The sequence below is a fragment of the Gopherus evgoodei genome, chromosome 8 (assembly GCF_007399415.2).
Source record: "Gopherus evgoodei ecotype Sinaloan lineage chromosome 8, rGopEvg1_v1.p, whole genome shotgun sequence".
In the NCBI taxonomy this organism is placed as follows: Eukaryota; Metazoa; Chordata; order Testudines; family Testudinidae; genus Gopherus; species Gopherus evgoodei.
The window spans coordinates 70,850,024-70,875,032 of record NC_044329.1 but is presented as its reverse complement, the minus strand read 5'-3'; the positions used below and the strand labels follow the sequence as shown (position 1 = coordinate 70,875,032).

The following is a 25,009-nucleotide window of genomic DNA, read 5'->3' as shown; positions in this document are numbered from 1 at the left end:
ACCATCCTGAATGTTGTAATCAAAGTAGATTAATAGAGTTGAATTTAGTTCTGAACCAAGTTAAAGCATGTGTACAGCCAAGCAAGGGAGCCTGGTTAACCACTGTATTATTCTGGTTTAATACCGATGTAACTCCACTAATTTCAATGGAGTTATACTACATTAACTCTGGAGTAACACAATGGTGATCTGATCCAAAGTATTATGGGAAGTCACAATGAAGGAGTGCACAATATATTAACATGCTCATACAAAAAATTATAAGTACATCATACTCCTGTCAAAGGTAGGGGCCCAGGCAGAGACAAGTGCATAGTGGAGGTGAATGCCTAGCTGCGAAGATGGTGTCACCAGGAGGGCTTTGGCTTCTTCAACCACGAGATGCTATTCCATGAAGGACTGCTAGGCAGAGATGGCATTCATCTTTTGAGGAGGGGAAAGACCCTATTTGGACACAGACTGGCTAACCTAGTGAGGAGGGCTATAAACTAGGTTTGACAGGGGACAGGTGAGCAAAGCCCACAGGTAAGTGGAGAACATGGAGACCTGGGAGATGGGTAGGAAATAGGAGAGAGTGTGGGCTATAATGGCAGAGAGAAAAGAGGGTCAGGGCAAAACTGAGAGGCAAGACTGAATCAGTATCTTAGATGCCTATATACAAATGCGAGAAGTATGGGTAATAAGCAGGAAGAACTGGCAGTGCTAATAAATACAAATATGACATTGTTGGCATCACCAAAACTTGGTGGGATAATACACATGATTGGAATGTTGGTATGGATGGGTACCAGCTTGCTCAGAAAGGATAGACGGGGGAAAAAGGGGGAGGTGTTGCCTTATATATTAATAATGTACACACTTGGACTGAGGTGGAGATGGACATAGAAGACGGAAGTGTTGAGAGTCTCTGGGTTAGGCTAAAGGGGGTAAAAAACAAGGGTGATAGACTCCGACTTTAAGGTCAGAAGGGACCATTATGATCATCTAGTCTGACCTCCTGCACAACGCAGGCCACACAATCTCACCCATCCACTCCTGTAGCAAATCCTTAGCCTATGTCTGAGTTACTGAAGTCCTCAAATTGTAGTTTGAAGACCTCAAGCTGCAGAGAATCCTCCAGCAAGTGACCCGTGCCCCATGCTGCAGAGGAAGTTGAAAAACCTCCAGTGCCTCTGCCAATCTGCCCTGGAGGAAAATTCCTTCCCGACCCCAAATATGCGATCAGTTAAACCCTGGGCATGTGGGCAAGACTCACCAGCCAGACACACAGGAAAGAATTCTCTGTAGTAACTCAGATCCCAGCCCATCTAACATCCCCTCACAGACCACTGGGCATACTTATCTGCTGATAATCAAATATCAATTGCCAAATGAATTGCCAAAATTAGACTATCCCATCATACCATCCCCTCCATAAACTTATCAAGCTTAGTCTTAAAGTTAGATTTGTCTTTTGCCCCCACTATTCCCCTTGGAAGGCTGTTCCAGAACTTCACTCCTCTAATGGTTAGAAACCTTCATCTAATTTCAAGTCTAAACTTCCTAGTGTCCAGTTTATATCCACCTTTGTTCTTGTGTCCACATTGGTACTAAGCTTAAATAATTCCTCTCTCTCCCTAATATTTATCCCTCTGATATATTTATAAAGAACAATCATATTCCCCCCTCAGCCTTCTTTTCGTTAGGCTAAACAAGCCAAGCTCTTTGAGTCTCCTTTCATAAGACAGGTTTTCCATTCCTCGGATCATCCTAGTAGCCCTCCTCTGTACCTGTTCCAGTCTGAATTCATCCTTCTTAAACATAGGAGACCAGAACTGCACACAGCACTCCATATCACATTGGCAGCTCCTAGTCATCCTGTGGTCAACCAATACTCCGAGGTCCTTCTCCTCCTCTGTTACTTCTAACTGATGTGTCCCCAATTTATAACTAAAATTCTTGTTGTTAATCCCTAGATACATGATCTTGCACTTTTAAATTAAATTTCATCCTATTACTATTACTCCAAATTACAAGGTCATCCAGATCTTCCTGTATGATATCCTGGTCCTTCTCTGTGTTAGCAATACCTCCTAGCTTTGTGTCATCTGCAAACTTTATTTGCACATTCCCACTTTTTGTGCCAAGGTCAGTAATAAAAAAATTAAATAAGATTGGTCCCAAAACTGATCCCTGAGGAACTCCGCTAGTAACCTCCTTCCAGCCTGACAGTTCACCTTTCAGTATGACCCGTTATAGTCTCCCCTTTAACCAGTTCCTTATCCACTTTTCAATTTTCATATTAATCCCCATCTTTTCCAATTTAACTAGTAATTCCCCATGTGGAACCGTATCAAATGCCTTGCTGAAATCAAGGTAAATGAGATACACTGCGTTTCCTTTGTCTAAAAAATCTGTTACCTTCTCAAAGAAGGAGATCAGGTTGGTTTGGCACGATCTACCTTTTGTAAAACCATGTTGTATTCTGTCCCTATTACCATTGACCTCAATGTCCTTAACTACTTTCTCCTTCAAAATTTTTTCCAAGACCTTACATACTACAGATGTCAAACTAACAGGCCTATTATTATCAAGATTGCTTTTTTTCCCTTTCTTAAAAATAGGAACTGTGTTAGCAATTCTCCAATCATACGGTACAACCTCTGAGTTTACTGATTCATTAAAAATGCTTGCTAATGGGCTTGCAATTTCATGTGCCAGTTCCTTTAATATTCTTGGATGAAGATTATCTGGGCCCTCCGATTTAGTCCCTCTAAGCTGTTCGAGTTTGGCTTCTACCTCGGATGTGGTAATATCTACCTCCATATCCTCATTCCCATTTGTCATCCTACCATTATCCCTAAGCGCCTCATTACCCTCATTAAAGACTGAGGCAAAGTATTTGTTTAGATATTGGTTCATGCCTAGATTATCCTTAACCTCCATTCCATCCTCAGCATTTAGTGGTCCCACTTCTTTCTTTGTTTTCTTCTTATTTATATGGCTATAGAACCTTTTACTATTGGTTTTAATTCTCTTTGCAAGGTCCAACTCTACTTGGCTTTTGGCTTTTCTCACTTTATCCCTACACGTTCTGAGCTCAATAAGGTAGCTTTTCTTGCTAATCCCGCCTATCTTCCACTCTTTATAGGCTTTCTGCTTTTTCTTAATCACCTCCCTACAATGCTTGCTCATCCAGCTCAGTCTACAACTTCTGCCTATGAGTTTTCCCCCTTTCTTGGGATGCAGGCTTCCGATAGTTTCTGCAACTTTGACTTGAAGTGATGTCATGCTCGGAGTCTACTACAGGTCACCTAACCAGGTGGAAGAGGTAGATGAGGCTTTTTTTAAACAACTAACAAAATCATCCAAAGCCCAAGATTTGGTAGTGATGGGGGATTTCAACTATCCGGATATATGTTGGGAAAATAACACAGTGGGGCACAGACTATCCAATAAGTTCTTGGACTGCATTGCAGGCAACTTTTTATTTCAGAAGGTTGAAAAAGCTTCTAGGAGGAAAGCTGTTCTAGATTTGATTTTAACAAAAAGGGAAGAACTCGTTGAGAATTTGAAAGTGGAAGGCAGCTTGGGTGAAAGTGATCATGAACTCATAGAGTTCACAATTCTAAGGAAGAGTAGAAGGTAGTTCAGCAAAATAGAGACAATGGATTTCAGGAAGGCGGATTTTGGTAAGCTCAGAATGCTGATAGGTAAAGTCCCCTGAGAATCAAGACTGAGGGGAAAAACAACTGAGGACAGTTGACAGTATTTCAAAGGGACACTATTAAGGGCCCAAAAGCAAGCTATTCCGCTGGATAGGAAAGATGGAAAATGTGGCAAAAGACCAGCTTGGCTTAACCACAAGATCTTGCATGATCTAAAAAATGAAAAGGAGTCATATAAAAAATGGAAACTAGGACAAATTACAAAGGATGAATATGGGCAAACAACACAGGAATGCACGGGCAAGATTAGAAAGGCAAAGGCACAAAATGAGCTCAAACTAGCTATAGGAATAAAGGGAAACAAGAAGACTTTTTATCAATACATTAGAAGCAACAACAAAATCATTAGAAGCAAGAGGAAGACCAAGGACAGGGTAGGCCCACTGCTCAGTGAGGAGGGAGAAACAGTAAGAGGAAAGTTGGAAATGGCAGAGATGTTCAATGAGTTCTTTGTTTCAGTCTTCACTGAGAAGTCTGAAGGAATGCCTAACGTAGTGAATGCTAATGGGAAGGGGGTAGGTTTAGAAGATAAAATAAAAAAAGAACAAGTTAAAAATCACTTAGAAAAGTTAGATGCCTGCAAGTCACCAGGGCCTGATGAAATGCATTCGAGAATACTCAAGGAGCTAATAGAGGAGGTATCTGAGCCTCTAGCTATTATCTTTGGAAAATCATGGGAGATAGGCAAATATAGTGCCCATCTATAAAAAGGGAAATAAAAACAATCCAGGAAACTACCAATCAGTTAGTTTAACTTCTGTGCCAGGGAAGATAATGGAGCAAGTAATTAAAGAAATCATCTGCAAACACTTGGAAGGTGGTAAGGTAATAGGGAATAGCCAGCATAGATTTGTAAAGAACAAATCATGTCAAACCAATCTGATAGCTTTCTTTGATAGGATAACGAGTCTTGTGGATAAGGGAGAAACGGTAGATGTGGTATACCTAGACTTTAGTAAGGCATTTGATACAGTCTCGCATGATATTCTTATCAATAAACTAGGCAAATACAACTTAGATGGGGCTAGTATAAGGTGGGTGCATAACTGGCTGGATAACCATATTCAGAGAGTAGTTATTAATGGTTCCCAATCCTGCTGGAAAGGTATAACAAGTGGGGTTCTGCGGGGCTCTGTTTTGGGACCAGCTCTGTTCAATATCTTCATCGACTTAGATATTGGCAGAGAAAGTGCGCTTATTAAGTTTGCAGATGATACCAAACTCTAAGGGATTGCAACTGCTTTGGAGGATAGGGCCATAATTCAAAATGATCTGGACAAATTGGAGAAATGATCTGAGGTAAACAGGATGAAGTTTAATAAAGATAAATGCAAAGTGCTTCACTTAGGAAAGAACAATCAATTTCACACACAGAATGGGAAGAGACTGTCTAGGAAGGAGTATGGCAGAAAGGGATCTAGGGGTTATAGTGGACCACAAGCTAAATATGAATCAACGGTGTGATGCTGTTGCAAAAAAAGCAAACATGATTCTGGGATGCATTAACAGGTGTGTTGTAAATAAGACACGAGAAGTCATTCTTCCGCTCTACTCTGCGCTGGTTAGGCCTCAACTGGAATACTGTGTCCAGTTCTGGGCACTGCATTTCAAGAAAGATGTGGAGAAATTGGAGAGGGTCCAGAGAAGAGCAACAAGAATGATTAAAGGTCTAGAGAACATGACCTATGAAGGAAGGCTGAAAGAATTGGGTTTATTTAGTTTGGAAAAGAGAAGAGAGAGGGGACATGATAGCAGTTTTCAGGTATCTAAAAGGGTGTCATAAGGAGGAGGGAGAAAACTTGTTCCCCTTAGCCTCTAAGGATAGAACAAGAAGAAATGGGCTTAAACTGCAGCAAGGGAGGTTTAGGTTGGACATTAGGAAAAAGTTCCTAACTGTCAGGGTGGTTAATACACTGGAATAAACTGCCTAGGGAGGTTGTGGAGTCTCCATCTCTGGAGATATTTAAGAGTAGGTTAGATAAATGTCTATCAGGGATGGTCTAGACAGTATTTGGTCCTGCCATGAGGGCAGGGGACTGGACTCGATGACCTCTCGAGGTCCCTTCCAGCCCTACAGTTTATGAATCTATAATGTAAATTATTTTTTCTTATTGTTATCCTGCTGCAGTTTTTAGTATTTTGAGAGTATTTGTCCTCTTAACACAAAACACAGGCAGGTCAAAGCATACAGGGACACAAAAATATGTTGAAAGATCTGGTTGGAGGGTTTATTCATTCATTTGTTTGTTCTTCATTCTATTTTTACTTTTATGGGGGGTTTTTTTAAACTCACTATTTATGGTGTAATCTCTCTCTGTAACCCAAAGTGACTGGGAAACAGATTAAAAGCACAGTATTTTCATCTCACTGTAAAAAAAAACCCAACAGCTTTACTGCACAATATATTTGTTCTATGGTCTGATTGTATTTATCTGAAAACTCTTTAGACAATTTAATTTATTAAACTCCCAAAAGTTAAAATCTGTCTCTTGAGCATGTTTCCTTAACACTTACAATTTAAATCCAATAACCAAAAGCATTAGAATGTTATATTTTTAAACAACATCGAATGTAACATACAAGCACAAAAACTAAAATAATGCTTCCCACAAGGTAGGATTAATGAAACCTTGGTATGAACCAGGCAACTTTTCCTATGAATGTTCATGAGGAAACTATTATACTGACAAAGACAATTAAACATTTGTACTTACACATGGGCAAGGCTTTACGGCATCACTTGGAAAGTAGCCAAGCTCCCCTGTGACTAGATTTCTACCCTAGAAATAGACAAAAAGTTCCCATTGTGAGCAAATGACTGTGTAGATTGGAAGCAATCCTGTATGCACAGAGATTCATTTACATAAACAAACAGCAAAAGTTCTAAAATTCAGTGCCAGTCTTACTCAAATTTTGTAAAGTAATAATTTCTTGACTTCTGTAACTAAGTAATAATTACAAATGGTTAAATCTGAATGGTCTGGTAGATAGAGTGAGAGGATTAGACTCCGGAGATCTGGGTTCTAATTCCCAATCCTGTCATTGACTCATGTGGTTAAATCTTCATTGCAGAGTTAACTCGAGTTACCTACATTCGAGTTAACCATCTGAAGTGTGAGCAACCATGTGCTGCAAAGTAACTCTTGAGCTGTACAGTGTGATTGTGTGAGGGCCTGTCTACAAGGGAAGTTAGTCAGCAGCAAGCTAAGATGGTTAGCTTAGTATACTTTAAAACATATTAACCTAAAGCACACAGAGGCACTTCTGATGCATGGTAAGATTGTCCACATGCAGAGTAAGTGCAGGGTAGCTAGTGCTGTAAATTCACATTGTAGCCTGCTGGGCACTAACTTCCCATGCAGACAAGTCCTTAGCAGTTGATGAGTTGTGTTAACTCAAGAAGCAGCCTGTACCCTCAGCCAACTTGATTTAAAAGCACCACCACACTCGAGTGAAGAGTTGTGTATTAGGGGCAACACTTGAGTAAACACTGCAGCAAAGAAAATGTGACCTTGGACAAGTCATATAATCTCTGCTGTGTGACAGTTTCCCCACCGCTAAATGAGGATAACAATACTGACCCACCTAGCACTTTGTGACCCTTGAATGACAAAGCACTGCAGTATGTAAGTGCTATGTACTGCAAAAAGACGATTACTCACCTTCTTGCAATTGCTGTTTTTCAAGATGTGTTGTTCACGCCCATTCCAGTCACGTGTGCGCGTGCTGCATGCACAGTCATCGGAAAGTTTTCCCTTAGCAGTTCCCGTCGGGTTGGCTGTGGAGCCCCCTGGAGTGGGGTCTTCCTGATGCTCAATATATGACCCTGCCAACCTGACTCCCCTTCAGTTCCTTCTTGCCGGCTACTCCGACAGAGGGGAAGGAGGGTGGGTATTGGAATGGACGTGAACAACATCTTGAAGAACAACAGTTATGAGAAGGTGTGTAACTGTCTTTTTTTTTTTTCAAGGACTTGTTCACGTCAATTCCAGTCAGGTGACTCCCAAGCTCTACCCCGAACGTGGGGTCAGAGTTAAGGAATCACTGACTGGAGCACCATCCTGCTGAATGCTGCGTCATCTCTGGCACGTTGGATGATAGCATAGTGAGAGGTAAACGTATGCACCCATGACCAAGTTGTTGCTGAAGATCTCCTGTATCGGGATCTGGGCCGGGAACATAGCTGACGAGGCTTGTGCCCTTGTGGAATGTGCCCTAAGAGTTGGGACTGGGACCTTGGCTAACTTGTAACATGTGCAGATGCAGGATGTGATCCAGGAAGATATTCTTTCAGATGAGACCAAGAGTCTTTCCATCCGGTCTGCTACCACCACAAACAGTTTGTAAGACTTCCTGAATGGTTTTGTGCCCTCAGTGTAGAATGCTAGCACTCTCTGAACATCCAGTGAGTGCAGTCTCTGTTTCTGGGTTCGGTTTGAGGCTTAGGATAGAAGATGGATAGAAAAATGTCTTGACCAGTGTGGAATTGGGACACTACTTTGAGGAGGAAGGCTGGGTGAGGCCTGAGCTGTACCTAGTCCTTGTGAAAGACCGTATAGGGTGGGCCAGAGGTCAGAGCTTTAATCTGATCACCCGTCTGGCTGATGGGATGGCTACCAGGAAGGACACCTTCCATGACAAATAGAGCAGAAGCAAGTCACCAGCAGTTCAAAAGAGGACCCCATGAGCCTGGTGAGGACCAGATTAAGGTCCCATGCAAAAATTGGTTGCCTAATCTGTGGATATAGGCATTCCAAGCCCTTGAAGAAACATCCTACCATGAATTAGCTAATACAGAGCATCCAGACGTTCCTGGGTGGAAGGCTGAGATAGCAGAAAGGTGTACCTTGATAGATGCTGCAGATAGGCCCTGCTGTTTAAGATGCAGAAGGTACTCCAGGATGAATGGTATAGAAGCCTGGAGTGTGGGGGGGTGTTGCTGGACACACCAGCAAGTGAATCTCTCCCACTTGGCTAGATAAGTAGCCCTGGTGGAAGGTTTCCTGCTCTCGAGTAGAATTTCCCTTACCGGCTCCAAATGTAGGGGCTCCATGGGGTTTAACCATGAAGCTTCCAGGCCATGAGGTACAGGGATTGGAGGTGTGGGTGATGGAGGAGACTGTGGTCCTGAGTGATCAGATCGGGGTAGAGTGGTAGCATGATTGGGGTGTCCACTGACAGTTCCAGACGCATGGTGTACCAATGTTGACGGGCCATGCAGGGGCCAGCAGAATCACCTCCACTGTGTCCCTGTGGATCTTGAGCAGCACCTTGTTTACAAGTGGGACCGATGGGAAGGCATATATGAAGTGGTCCCCAGAGAAGCAGAAACATATCCATGACTGAACCCAGGCTGTGTTTCTGGAAGGAGCAGAACATTGGGCACTTCTTGCTCTGGGCAGCGAATGGGTCTACACCCCTGGCAGTTGGCAAAATTGAGGCTGGGGTCTGCCAAACAGTCTTTGTTGTTTTGATCAAAGCAAAGCTACTTGTGATGGACCTTTGGGTGCGAGAATATTCACAACGGGGTCCTCTGCCACCTCCTCCACTTGCAACCCCATGTGATGGGCAATCTGCCTAAGGAGGTCCTGATATGCCCTATGGTCAATCGGAGGAGGGCCCGAAGCTGACGCCCTTGCTGCAGCTTCATCAGGGAAGAGGACAAGAAGGCCAGAGGGGCTACCAGGTCCTCCTACTCCTCCAATTCTCTGACCTCCTCTTGGTCAGTGAACATCTCTGTGGCAGTTACCTAGTGCCTGGGAAGCTGTATCCTGACTCTGTGGCTGGTCCCGTTTTGGGGTCGCCTCTGCTGCGACTGGAGACTGAAGGGGCAGTTGGGACAGAATAGCCTCAGATACCTCGTAGGCCTGTCCCTAGGAGAGTAGGGTGGCTGTTGTTCTGATGCTACTGATCTCAACCCCCTTGAAAATGTACCCTCGGCCTGATGGTAAGCCCAGGGGGTCCAAAAGGGCCACTGCACCGGGGGGCTGCCACTGCAGCTGCAGCGCCTTCCTTCATCGCCTCTTGAACCTATGTCGTCTGTGCATCAAGTTGTACAAGTTGGCATCAGACTCCAAGAAAGCAGATACCGATCGCAAGGACCATGGTGGTGCCGAGGCCCTAGGCACCGACAACCGGTGCCGTGATGAACTGCGGGACTGGTGTCTGGATGACCTTGCTGGGGACCAGTAGCGGGTATCCGGTGCCAGTGATCAAGGATGAAGGCCTGGTGCTGCGGGTCGGTGCTGATCCTCTGCTGGCACCGGGGATCAGTCTGGCCTCAGTGCTGAGGAGGGGAGTGTTGTGTTGCCGGTGTTGGAGGTGCTCTAGTGGGACTCAGTGCCGGTGAGCAGTGCCACGGCGAAGGTGATTGAGAGCGGCACCGTGTATGGCACCGAGCTGGGGACTGTAAGCGCTGCATCATAGCGACCTTGCCTCTAGACTGTACTGGTCTTATTGGCACCGGAGGCTTGTCCCTGAGAGCTGGGGGCTATCCAGCCATCATCTTGATGAGGTCTTTGGCGGCTTCGAAAGTTTCCAGGGTGGAGGATGGCTCTAACACCTCCACCTGGCATTGCCCTGTCAAAGAGTTTCTCCGTTCCGGACTCGATGGTCCCCTGCGGGGTACCAAAGTCAATGGCACCGACTCATGCTGACTCAGCACCGGGTCCTTTCTGGGGTGCGCCCGTGCATCCCCTGACAGTCCTGCAGATATTGGTACCTGTAAGCACCCTCTTTCGGCCTTTTTGTGTCTCTTGTGCAGCACCAGAGAAGTTGAGCGGTGCTGGGCCATTATCCCTGGGTGCGGTGCCAGGAAGTGCTGCTGCCAAGGGTCTCTTGTGGTACAGTCGTTCCTCAGCACCATGTCACGTACGGATGCTGGAGCACTCCATATGGGCGTGCCTGGTGCTGGGTCCTGGCGGTTCGCAGCTGGCTGTGGGCAGAGAGCAGATTCCCTTAATTGTTTTAGTTGGAAATCATGCTCCTTTTTGGATGAAAAGTCCTGTAGATTTTGCACCATTCAGTTTGGTGCACTTTCCCCAGACACGTTAGACAAGAGTTGTGAGGGTGTCATAAACAGATAAGTAAGAGTTAATAGAACAAAACTGCTTCATATCTCTTTTGCGTGGAAAGGGTTAACAAGAACAGCGAGCCTGGCTGTCACCTGAGCCGAGGACCAATCAGAGGACAGGATACTTTCAAATCTTGAGGGAGGGAAGTTTTTGTGTGTGCTGTTAGTGTTTGGTGGTTGTTCACTCTGGGGGCTCAGAGGGAGCAGATGTGCAACCAGGTTTCTCTCCAATCTCTCCAATACAGGCTCTTATAAAATCAGACTAGTGATTTATCTAGATAGATAAAGCGAGTTAGGCTTATGTTTGTTTTCTTTATTTGCAAATGTGTATTTGGTTGGAATGAGTTCAAATGTGTATTTGGCTGAAAGGAGTTCAAATTGGTATTTTGCTGAAAAGGTTTTAATTTGTATTTGTATACTTAGGCTGGGAGGGTGTTCCCAGTGTCTATAGCTAAAAAACCCTGTACCTATTCCATCTTAAATTTACAAGATCATTTTTACTGTTTTTCTCTCTTTAATTAAAAGCTTTTCTTGTTTAAGAACCTGATTGTTTTTTTATTCTGGTGAGATCCCAGGGGACTAGGTCTGGATTCACCAGGGAATTGGTGGGGAGAAAGGAGAGAAGAGGGAGAGAGAGGCTGATTTCTCTCTGTGCCAGGATTACTTTCTCTCAGGAAGAATCTGGGAGGGGAAGAGAGAAGGAGGGGGGAAGGTGCATTTTTCTCTCCGTTTCAGGATTCAAGGGGTTTGAATCACAGTGATCTTCCAGGGTAACCCAGGGAGGGGAAGTCTGGGAGAGGCAACGGTGAAGGAAAGGGTTTACTTTCCTTGTGTTAAGATCCAGAGGGACTGGGTCTTGGGGGTCCCCGGGCCAGGTTTTGGGGGGACCAGAGTGTACCAGGCACTGTAATTCCTGGTTGGTGGCAGCGTTACAGGTTCTAAGCTGGTAATTAAGCTTAGAGGAATTCATGCTGGTACCCCATCTTTTTGGACGCTAAGGTTCAGAGTGGGGATTATACCATGACAGTCACGGATAGGCATAGGTTTATTACAAGCACTGCAGGGCTTAAAGCCTTGTGCTCGTGGCATGCCCCATAGCCCAAGGGGGGCTAGGGATTGAGGAGAGACCCCGCTCCCAACCAACTATCTAAACTAACTATCTGTACTACATTAACTATTACATGAACTATAAGCTGTAATGACTAACAGAAGAACGCTAAGGGAGCACTTGCTCAGTGTGACAGATCCAGGCCAGTGGGGTACAGTAATCTGGTAGAGGGCAAATATACTGGTCACTGGCTGAGTAGTTTTCTGTTCCCTGAGTGACCAGAGCAGGGGCTGCACTAGAGTAATCAGGAGCCTGCTAGAACCAATTCAGGCAGACAAGCTGATTAGAACACCTGCAGCGAATCAAGGCAGGCTAATCAGGGCACCTGGGTTTAAAAAGGAGCTCACTCCAGTCAGGGAGGGGGGAGCCGGAGGAGAGGAAGTGTGTGTGAAGAGCTGGGAGCAAGAGGCACAAGGAGCTGAGAGTGAGAGGGTGTGCTTCTGGAGGACTAAGGAGTACAAGCGTTATCAGACACCAGGAGGAAGATCCTGTGGTGAGGATAAAGAAGGTGTTTGGAGGAGGTCATGGGGAAGTAGCCCAGGGAGGTGCAGCTGTTACAGGAGGCACTATAGACAGCTGCAATCCACGGGGTCCTGGGATGGAACCCGGAATAGAGGGTGGGCCCGGGGTCCCCCCAAAACTTCCAACTCCTGATCAGACACAGGAGAAGTTGACCCAGACTGTGGGGAAGATCACTGAGGTGAGCAAATCTGCCAGTAAGCGCAGAACCCACCAAGGTAGAGGAGGAACTTTGTCACATGAGCAAGTTCCAACGGCCTTCACGGACAGTAGGAAGGAACTGAAAGGCGGGTTGAGGGGGAGTCTGCAGGATCATATATTGAGTGCTATGAAGGCATCACTCAAGGGAGCTCCACAGCCGACCCGATGGGAGCTGCTAAGGGAAAACTATCCAACGACCATGCACGCAGTGCACGCACACCTGATTGGAATGGACGTGAGCAAGCACTCGAAGAACTTAATATTTTGTTGTCCCAGCACTAATCTTTTCAATAATCAGGGAGCCTGAAACAGAAGATCTGGGAGGCACAGAGTGTCTTCCCTGATAGAGATCTGGTAGATTTATGCAGAAATCCTCATTAAAGATAATGGACATTTCCTTTCAAATCCATCACCACCCTCACGTCTTGGGAAAATAAACCATTTCTGACGTCAGCATGATTTGAATTTGCCAGATGATCAGATGGATAAATACAGTCAGTTTAAGAGCTGCATTGATGCAGTAACCCAAAACCAAAGCTTCTTTTCAAAATATCCTGACCTGATTTATATTAAATTAAATGAGCAAGATCTCTCATGTGCCCCTAACATCTAAAAGCTTTCAATAGACCAAAGATGGTTTAGAACAAAGATTCAGATGGAACCACATCCCATGCACAGTGGCAATGAATTTTTAACAACATTCAGGACAGTCAATTCACCAGAAAAATTCAATTTAAGATAATCCACCTAAACTGAGCCCTGGGTTCACAGTCTTCTGGAAAGTCTACTTGGATGGAATTATATTGAAGCAAAGCCAAAAGTGGGCAAATGCTGGTGTAGGGCAACTGAAAGAATGCATTGACTCAGCACAGTATCAGCTGGTGGAACTCCTATACAACCCAACTGCAATTATCATTACCACCTATCCCCATCATGTATCACCACTAGTTAGCGACTAACCAAGATTGCTTTTTATAATGGGCTTTACCTAACTTTAATAAGTATGTCTGCTGAGTCACATACTAGAAGTGGTCCAAGAGTCACAAATCCCTAAACACACATGCACTTGGTGTGTACAGCTGTAACTACATATTTTGGGAATATGTGAAAGAACAGTTCAACAGTTCAACTGAAACAGTTCAACTCATAACCCCTCATATTTCCACTCACTTTCTTATCAACTCTTCATAACCAAATGTAAACTGTTCATTAAAGCACTATACTTTGGCATTTACCAATGGATTGACTGCCTTCTGAAGGTAAGGAAGCTAGAAAAAAAAGCCTTTCAGATCCATAAACTGCACATCTGTGACCAGGTCTGGCAGCCCTTTCAGAACTGGGCTAGGCCTAGCATTCTCAAACATAGGTGCCCAAAGTTAGGCTCCTAAATCTATATTTAGGCATTGAAGGTCAGATTGTTAAAGGTATTCAGTCAATTTAAGATCCAGATTGGTGCCTAGTGTGATTTTCAAAAGTGCCGAGGTGCCTAACTCCCGTTGAAATTAATGCACCATCACACACCACATGAACCATCATTCAGGAATTTAAAACAAGGGTGGAGCTGGAGGTATAAAGGAGCAGAATAAATGAGCATTCTTGAAAAATTGGAAGTTTTCTTGAATTGAAGTGCCGTAAGCATATTCAATGGGAACATTATCTTCCTGGGAAGATTGCTATGCAATTTATCACACCCAGGTAATGATCACAGCAACTGTCACTGATTCCAAATAGAGAGAAATGTGTAGCAAGGTGAGGAAGGGGTAAAGAGCACTAGTCAGAATACAATGTGTGAGAGAACTATTGATATGCATTCCAGTCGAAAACCAGATACCTGGCAACCCGAGGTTGCCTAGAGAAGTACTCCATGTTCTCTTTGCAGTATGGCACACTGCTCCATGGCAGTTCTCTCTCCAGCAATACATAGTGGTCATTTTGCTGGCCTGAGGCAGGGAGGGGATGATCACTGGCTTAGTGAACTATACAAATCTATGTGAATGCAGGAGGACACCAGTTGAAATGGGAGTGGCATCCTGTGAGGAGTGACACAGGCAGGGGCAGGCCCATGCAGGTGAGAGTGGGGACCTCCTGTATTCTGGGGATGTGCCAGTGGCCACTTTAGTGCAGCTGCATTGTATTTTATGGGCTGTGGAGAAACAGTCATCTTCCCACTAGGTCATCCAGGCATGGAAGGAAGATATCACTCTGATTACTTTTTCAAATCAGCTATCAACAAAGTTAGCCAACACAAGGTAGCTGTCATACATATCAGGAAATTAGCATGACCATAGCACCACTCTGCCTGTAGGACTATCTGCACTTCTAAATAAAAGCTTTGCCTGTTTCATATAATTGTGGGAGTTTTAAAAATCCTCAAAAATCTAGTGTATAAAAATTACAGCAGGCTGAAAGGAGCTTTTTGTTTTTAAAATTCTTTGCTGATTATAGGATTGATTTGAATAATTTTTTGTTCATTCCTAATTATGTTTAAAATACTAGATTATTGCTTACTTTTAGATATCCTGCTAAATCCCTCAAGGTCCCATGTCACCTTGAATAAAAAACTGTGATGCATGCAGTCAGGTATATGACTGAGAATTTCTGTACTGAGTGCATAGGCACTAGACCATCGCAACTAGCAGTAGATTTGTCGCACCACTGCACCTCAAGTTTGCTAATCGTTTCTTTCAACTGCACGTCTCTTCCTTGTTAACTGTTTCTCATGCGATGAGTGAGTAGTCAATTTCCTTCTAACAAAAGCCGTAAAGGCCATCCCAAATGCAGTAGTAAATATCTGGGCTAAATTGCTAAAGAAATTATATTACAGAATGCTTGCAGCGTATAAAGAAGCAATGAATACCTTCAGATTGCTACTTTAAATGACACTTGTCAGTGAGATTAGAGGATGATTCATTATTCTTGAACCTGTTTTAATGGGGAGGTTTCCTGGAACCATTTTGCACAGTAGTCCTAAATTTCCAGAGTTCTGCCTGAGGTTTAGATCTGCAACTTCCATTAACTTCAATGGACTCATTCACAGCTAGGACTGTGCAAAGCTGAAAAGTTAACACTAGGTTGTACAGTATCCAGTTTCCATCTTATTTTTTGGCTATGGCTAAATAAATCATCCTCTGATTGAGAAATTGCTAATCTCTCCACAGATTTAGGCAATAACAGTGAAAAGAAACCAGGTTTTATAATTTAAGCTGGTCAAAAAATGTAAAACATTTCTTGTAATCTGAACATTTCCAAGCAAGTCTGCAAATTTAGAGAAGAGGAATAATTTTTCACTGTCATAAACAGATAGCTAAGGGTTAATGTCTCTTTCACCTGGAAAGGAGTAACCTGAAACACCTGACCAGAGGACCAATCAGGAAACAAGACTTTTTCAAATCTGGGTGAAGGGAAGTTTTGGGGTGCGAGTTCTTTGTCTTGTGTCTGTGCCCTCTCGGCTCTGAGAGTGATTTTTCTATCTCCTGGCTTTCTAATCTTCTGTTTCCAAGTTGTAAGTACAAAGATAGTAAGACAATAGGTTTATATTGGTTTTTTGTATTTACATGTGTGTAGTTGCTGGAATGTTTTGAATTGTATTCTTTTTGGATAAGGCTGTTTATTCATTTTTTCCCTTTAAGCAATTGACCCTGTATATTGCCACCTTGATACAGAGACTATATATTATGTCCTTTTTCACTCTTTTTATATAAAGCTTTCTTTTTAAGACCTGTTGGAGTTTTTCTTTAGTGGGGACTCCAAGGAATTGAGTCTGCAGCTCACCAGGGAATTGGTGGGAGGAAGAAGTCAGGGGGAAAATCTCTTTGTGTTAGATTTACTAAGCCTAACTTTGCATACCCTCTGGGTGAAGGGGGAAGAGAGATTAGCTCTCTTGGTACTTGTGTTTCCAGGACTGGAAACAGGGAGGGTGGAGTCCGTCTGTTTAGATTCACACATTCTGTGTTGATGTTTCCAAATGGCCTTCAGAGGTAACAAAGTGTAGAACATGTTACATGCAATATGTGACGTATAAGCAACATACAAAAAGGATAATAAATTTCATATAGCACAAATTTCCACTGACAATGAAAACTGAGCTTCTTTTTAAACATTAAGGCTGAGATCTTCATAACTGCCTACAGGATTTGGATAATTTTAATGGGATTTGGCTGTTCAGATCCCCTAGATAGATTTGAAAATCTCAGCCTAATAGCTCTACCAACCTAACGCATTTTCAAAAAAGACTAACATGACTTGGCCCACACTTATGAACTGACACATTCTGCGAAGTTGCACCTTAAAATGTTTATCCATCAACTCTTCAGCAGGCACCAAAGAAGATTACACTATACAGAGTCTCATAACTTCTGGCAACAAATGGGACCAGAGCTTGGGAAAAATCCTTGACACATCTCCTCATTTGACATCACAACAGATGTCCTCAGATATATCTCAAATCAGCCCTAGCAATATATATCAAACAGATGGCAACCAAACTCATACTAGGACAAAAGCAGTTTGCAGACCTACTTTGGGCTCAGGTTCTATACGAAATTTCTTTCAATTCAATTTCAAGACAAAATAGAAACATTTCATGAGACTGTGCATAGGATCCTCAGTTACTTTCTTCCGGGTCATTTATGGGGAAATTTACTGAATAGTCAATCATAGCAAATAGGTAACTACTCCCTAGAGACCCCCACATGCAGATATCCCCGTTAAGTATAGTATATGTATTTTCATATATAATTCCCCAATACTGGAAGATTTTTTTCCAGGTGAACAATGTTGTTATGCTGGATGTTTTGTTACTGTACATTTGATGTAGACTGTTTTGTTACTATAGATTTCAAGCCAGCAGGTGTCTATCTATTCTCTCTTCTAGCAGTGACCTCACATAACAATACTGTATCTTAGTCCCTGGTGAGTTCTATGTACTACTGGAACACAGAAAATTTCCCCCCAAAAGGTAAAGATTTAATTTTTCATCCAAGAACAAAAGTTCACAGCACAGTTATCGTTCTTTAGGGAGTTACACTGAAAATATAGGGGGACCATCAACAACAGTGGCATTAGCCAGGACTTCTGTAATAGCAATGAATTGCTACAGGTCTAAGTCTGTATCAAATAAGTGTTGTTTTTCACAGTGGAAGAAACTAGAACAGTGCACATTTGTATGCTTTTGGCATCCATGGAAAACACGATTGCCCTGAGGACAGTGTATAATTGCAATGGAAACCTGTAAAACCAGCATTATATCACACTTTATATGATACATCCTGTCACCCCTGAAAGCTTACCCTCAGGTTAAGTAAGTACTTTCCTCTGAACAAACTCAAAAGAAGAGAAAAAGAAACACATCAATAATAAAAATGAGACTGTGCACTATTACAGCTGCACCAACCAGCAGTGTTCCAGATAAGGGTCTGAAATTTCCATTTAAAACACCAAATTTTCCCTCTTTTCCCCTCTCCTTTCTTATTTAATTAACTTTGTGAGTGATTTTACTACGTGTAAAAGTGAAGGATCAGTAGTACCAGCACAAGCCACACACAGATAAGCACTCTGGCTATTCCACTTCTGGACCTTGAGCAAAGAAAGCCTGTCATGCTAACTGCTGTGCCTGAATACTACCATGAAACCACCTCGCTCATTTTCATTTGTGACTGAATCCAGATCTTCAGCTGGAGGCAGTGGACTAAACCACTGCAGCTTGAACCCCCCCCCTTCTCATTTTCAATGTTTCATATTAAGGCAATTTATATTCTCTGGGAATTTGCTTTTGATCGTACAGTTGAGAGAGTACAGGTGCTGGGTTCTCCTCCTTCTTATGCACTGAGACAGGCCAAAAGATGACCTATCACAATTCAGAATTTTGCTATCCTCTAGGACAATTCATGCTTATCCTGCTTGTGAGAGGGAGTAAAGAGGAGGAACCCAGGATGTATACAGCCTTGACTGAGCCAGAGAAAATGACAATAAAAAATTTGCTAAGGACTGAGACCAAGTATACAAATATTTCACTTGGGAAGATTTTCTTAACATTTATCAAAATGTATTTGGTTGGGTTTAAGTTATTAGAGAAGATGAAACCACAGTTTTTATTTTAAAAGCAGCAAAGAATCCTGTGGCACCTTATAGACTAACAGACGTTTAGGAGCATGAGCTTTCGTGGGTGAATACCCACTTCGTCAGATGCATGTAGTGGAAATTTCCAGGGGCAGGTATATATAAGCAAGCAAGCTAGAGATAACGAGGTTAGTTCAGTCAGGGAGGATGAGGCCCTGTTCTAGCTGCTGAAGTGTGAAAACCAAGGGAGGAGAAACTGGTTTTGTAGTTGGCAAGCTACAAATTTTTATTTTATGTTTTTTCTAGGTATGCTATAAAGAACAAAAAACAAAATTGCACATAACTGTGCATACAACTATTTATTTATTACTAACATCTGAGCTTCTGGTCAATTTATGAGTCTATAGTATCCACAATGGTCTTTCAGGTAAAAAAAAAAAACTATTCCAAAATGTCCCTTGAGTAAATGTCAAGATGTTAATAAAAGCTTATGTTTTGCGGTTACTTCTTAATATGCATTACAAATTGACCAAGACATCAGAGTATGTCTTTGACAACATATCCGAGAAAAAAATCACCCAAAGATGCTAATGAGGATGACAGTTCCCATTAAGGTTTAAGGCTAGTAGTAAGATTGCTGTGGAGATAGCTTGTTGGCACACAGCATCACCCACTTACTAGTCTCCTCCCACTAGCCAAACATAACATGTTTCTGCCTAAATCCTTCAACATGACAGATTCAAGTAATATCAAAGAGGCTTTCCAAAAGCCAAAAATGAAAGATATACCAGTGTGTGGCCATGGGATTAATCCTATATGTTGCTGGGAACTCTGGCCTGATCCAGAGAAGCCCTAAAGCATATGCTTAACTTTTAAGTATATGAGTTGGGACTACTTTCATGTTTAAAGCTAAGCATGTGCTTAAGAGCCCCTCTGGATTGGGCCAGAGTGTTCAGCATCTTGCAGGATTGAGCCCTACATGTACACAATTGAAAAACTCCCTACATACAAACATAAGCCAGTGTTTGAAAACACACTTGAATGTCTTTACATAGTACATGTGTTAGCAACCTTTCAGAAGTGGTGTGCCGAGTCTTCATTTATTCACTCTAATTTAAGCTTTCGCATGCCAGTAATACATTTTAACATTTTTAGATGGTCTCTTTCTCTAACTCTATAATATATAACTAAACTATTGTTGTTTGTACAGTAAATAAGGTTTTTTAAATGCTTAAGAAGCTTCATTTAAAATTAAATTAAAATGCAGAGCCCCCCAGACCAGTGGCCAGGACCTGGGCAGTGTGAGTACCACTGAAAATCAGCTTGCATGCCACCTTTGGCATGCATGCCATAGGTTGCCTACCCATGACATAGCATAGCATGTTATGAAGCTGTCATAGTCTATCTGGTAACTGTATTTTTTAGAATTGTTTACATTTCACATGAGAATCTGTGGTCCAGCAGTCCTAAAGACTATGTCCTGCATGAATGTACACAGGTGCTGGGTATTCTTTTGTGATTATGCTTGAGCATCTTGAGTGATCAATTTATAAAAAGTCTGATTCCTGCTGTATAAGGATATCTGTGATAACTCATAGGCAAGAGTCATGTATCTGATCCTAAAAAGAATCAAGGACTCTCAACTGTCACTGAAGCCAGTTAGACTTGAAGGCTTTTGGCACCTCACAGGCTCAATCAATCCTTAAGTGAACAAATATAATCTATAAAAATCAAACATGTCTAAAGACCCCCCCAACCCCCCCCAAAATCTAGCACAGTATTCTCAATATATTATTCATTAGGTCATTGCATTCTCAAAGAAAAGACTCAATAAGAAAACACAGGAACAGCTATACCAGACATCTTTCAGATGCCCTTGCATTTATACCTTTTTCTTTACCATCAGCTTTCCCCCAAATGTTATTAATTTGCAAATTGTCCATTTTGTGCACACACAAACACAACCACTCCCACTTTTTGACAAACTAAAAACAAACAAGAAAATATAATTTGAAAAAATTAAAATTCTTATGCCTGTCTTTAGAGCAAAATGTGAAAGCTGCCGTAGTTTGAATTTTTATTTGGTATGAGTGTTCAATAAAGAAAACAATCTCTGTAACAGAAGTAGCAACTAGAATCATGGGATATTGAGTTGCCACAGAAACAGCCCCTTCATCCAATCAATAGATTATAGTTTTCCTATAAATACAAAACAATCATTATTTGATTTAGGCGTCCCCCAAACAAATTAAAACAATTCTGTCTCCATCTCTGATAACTATTTTATCCACTATTCTCATCCAAGTCAAATATTTTATCAGGTTAGCATGCCCCTTAGTTCTATTGTCTAAGAGGACTTGGGAATTCAACGCACACAGAGTACTCTTGCTGCTTATGTGCCATTCACTTTCTTCATCTTAAATCATTTAAGTAAAATGGTTCACACCAAGGGCCCAATCTTGCAAACTTACTCACTTAAATGTAGAGAGTTGCAAGATCAATCCCTTAGATACAAAAAGCAGTCGGTAAGCACTGCTGGCATCCGAAAGGTGAAATTCTTACATTAGACGTGTATTTTGGGTAAAATGCACAAAAAAATAAAGATTTTGTTGTTGATGATGATGATGATAAACATAAAAACAGGGTATAACAGTAATGAGCAAATAAGAGTTTTCTCTCTCAAGCAATGGAATGTAGCCATTGCTAAGCCCATACCTGCCAAAACCTGCTATGTGCATCTCCTTTGATGAGTTCAATAGTGTCCCCAGTCTGGATGTGTAATGGTGGGCCATCATGTGGCGCTGGCTGCGGTATCCCATTGTAGTTTCTAACGACTTGCATTTTTGGTAAACCTGCCAAAAATTAAATACAGGTTTTTGGTCAATGACATGGCAATCTAAGAAATTCCAATGTGCATAAAATAATATATATAATATATAATTAATAACAATCAACAACAACAACAATAATAATAAAGATAATGTATCAATGTTAGGAGCTTAACTAGGAGCAGTTAGGGGAGGAAGTAAAAGCAGATTTCACCAGCTACTATATTTGATATTTGAACAAATAACGAAATAAGAAATTTCTCTCAGCTCGTCACTATATTTTTTTAGTTCAAGAAAAATATTTCTCTTTAGGCTACTTCTTACTTCAAAAAAGCACAACACATACAGAAAAGAATCATTTTTCCCATCAACTCCATCTCTACCGCCTCCTCCTTTCCTCTTGGGGCACTAGGCTGATTTAATCACTAAGGAGGTTCATCCTTTTCTGTGTATATATAACACTGGCCTTGTATAAGGTTCATATGTTAAGGTTATTTTTGTAATCCAAAACAAAAATGTGATGGATGTGATGAAGTAATACTGAAGACATTGAAATGGAGAACCTCTTCAGGCTTGAATCAATGTTCCATAAATGGCTCTACTAAAAGGAACATGTCTATGAGAATCAGTGTGACAAATATTCCATGCTTCTGATGCAATCTGTTTTAAAAAAAAAACAAAACAAAACTCATTTTTCTTAAGTGTTATTGGATATATAGTTAATATTTCATTTTAAAAAGCAGAGCTCATGGTAGCATTTTGGCCCTATTGCACCAATATTGGCTGCATCTGAATTGTTTTCTTTTTCAAAGGTGAAAATGCCATGTCCTGAGATACAAGCCAATTAAATTTGTCAACTTTCAGGCATTGGATCATGTTACACCTTTCTCTGTTAGACTGAAGAGCTCATTATTAAATATTTCTTCCGAATGTAGTACTTATAGACTGTAACCAATTCAGCCCTTAACCTTCTGATTGTTAAACTACACGGATTGAGCTTCTTGGATCTATCATTATAAGGCAGATTTTCCAATTCTTTAATCATTCTCTTCGCTCTTCTCTGAGCTGTCTCCAATTTTTCAACATTCTTCTTGATGTGTGGACACCAGAACTGCACACAGTATTCTAGCACTGACTGCAGCAGTGCCAAAACAGGGATAATATAAACACACTTCTACTGGAGAGTTCCCTCTTTATGCATCGAACGATCAAATTAGCTCTTATAGTAACAGTGCCACACAGAGAGCTCATGTTTAGCCAGTTATCCACCATCACCCCCAAATTGTTTTCAGAGTCACTGCTTCCCAGGCTAGAGTCTTTCACTGTGTAAACATGGCCTACATTCTTTGTTCCTAGATGTACAATTTAAATTTAGCTGTACTAAAACATACATCGAGGTGGTCAATTATTTTTTGTCAAGGTCCAAATTTCTTGCTCAAGGTATAGAAAAGGTCCAGACTCTAGAGAAAATAATTTTAAAACCCCCAGTAATGATAAGTAAATAAAAGATTTCAGGGTTTGTTTAAAAGCATCTGTGGGTAGTCTAGTGGGAGTTGGAATGCTCAGCAAGCCAACACTGTTCAAGAAATTCCATGTTGTCTCAAACAGTAGAATTGTAAAAAAGATAGCACAGAATTAATAATATTAAAAGAAAGCACAGTGTTAACGACATTAAAATATATCATGCCTGTGCGCCTTGCATATAATTCAAATATGCTTAATTCTGTTAAGACCAAATGCTACAGTAATTACAATGGCAAAAGTGAGTTGTCAACATGAGACTCCAGCACTTGGCCTCCAAGGGGCTGATCTAAAACCCATTGCAGTCACCAGAAAGAAGCCTATTGACTTTCATGGGCTTTGTCTCAGATTCTTATTCTTGAGCCATGTGATTTCATTAATTATTATTGAAACAAAATTCTGTGTGATATTTTCAGTCTCTCATTAATTTTTGGTGCCAAAACTGAAGTTTCCTAAAAGAACTGGCTAACGCGCTGGACTATGGACTAATGATCCCAAGTGACACAGGCACTGAGCACTCTCATTGCCCACTTGAAAACTTCAGCAGCTGTGGGAACTCAGTCATGTCACCTGACTACCTCAAGTCTACTTACCATATTTGCTTATATAAATAATGAATATTTTTTGTTGTTACTTACAAACACCTCATGTTAATTTAACTTCTGAAATTTGCTTTGCAGCTAAAGTAGAATAATTTAAAAGAAATTTTTCAACTCTATGAATATTGGCATTTTAAAACAAAATATAAATTAAAAATGAAACATTTTCCTTAAAGTAGGCTGAAATCAAAGGTTCAGTATAAACTAATGTGCTTTTTACCTGTTGCTGTAATTTTTGAACATAATGTATTTAACACAAGACAGATACAGGGAGACATAAATTTACAATTTGTCAAACTGAAAATATGATGACCAACTATTAAACTTATTTTACCTGGCACATTGCGTATCCTGAATCGCAACAAGTTGGAGAATGTAAAAATATTTACTGCACAAAGAGATACTTTCACAAGGTCTATAAACTGATTTTCATATTCAAGAGGCAGACCTAACATAACAATCTAGTAAAGTCTCTCTTGTGTTAACTCTCCTCCAATAATGGGACTGACTGAGTCACAGAGCATGTTCTCTGGTTATCTCAGCAAATTCAGACATGGCACAGATAGCTTGTATTGATTACACATGTAAAAGCAGTGACTCTATAGGATGTATGCATTATTCATGACCTGAAAAGTTTCAGTGGAAGGAGCTATATCTGAACCATAATTTTAATATATAGAAAAAAGATTATATTTTTCCAGAGAATGAAGACTAACACAAATCACAGAAATTACTCAGAAATGTGCACATGCTTTCTTCCTTCTATAAAAGCTCATCCCACAGAACCTCAGCTATATCTTAATTGGGTGTGGAGAGAAAGATTGGGGTACTTGGAAGCATATAGCAAGGAATGGCAGCAAATGGATGGAGTGTGCAGAAAACTGTGCTTAGCTTTCTCTGTGTCAAATAATGCTGATTTGGTACAGTAACTTAGAAGCATTTCTCGTTGGTTAATACTGAAATGGTGTTTACAGCTGTATTTCAGATCTGGAATCTCGCTGTTTCCTCATTCTCCCCTCACTATGGGAATAAAAACTTCACAAACAAGAGTTCATACAAAGAAAAATATATATATCAAACCCTGCTAAGGAAAGTCCACAAAGGAAAATATAACCCAGTGGTATATGTTAGAGATCCCTTTCTGTGCCCAATCCACAGAAAACAAGAGTCAGCTATGGCCCTAGCTAGAGAGCCTAGGCTTTTTAGCTCAAGCTGTAGCTGCCTGGACATTTGGCTCTGGAGGTCTTGGTGTATCAGCCAAGATGGCAGATATCACAAGAACACTTATGTGTTTTTTGAGATAACAGACAAGGGGCTGAGACACGCTTCACATTATAGCATTGAATTGACAGGCCCCAAAGCTCCACATTCATAAACAACTGAACATGGATTGCAAT

At 41.5% G+C, this 25,009-nt stretch overlaps 1 protein-coding gene across 6 annotated transcripts in view; it reads right to left on the bottom strand.

Moving 5' to 3' along the window:
• VAV3 (vav guanine nucleotide exchange factor 3) overlaps positions 1-25,009 on the bottom strand; it is a 248,589-nt gene that overhangs the window by 30,067 nt on the left and 193,513 nt on the right. For all 6 annotated transcript variants that reach the window (XM_030574176.1, XM_030574178.1, XM_030574177.1 and 3 more), the window contains 2 exons: positions 21,380-21,516; positions 6,422-6,487 (listed from right to left, as the gene is read on the bottom strand). In XM_030574176.1, the coding sequence (XP_030430036.1) occupies positions 6,422-6,487; positions 21,380-21,516 (203 nt within the window). The remainder of the gene's footprint in view (positions 1-6,421; positions 6,488-21,379; positions 21,517-25,009) is intronic.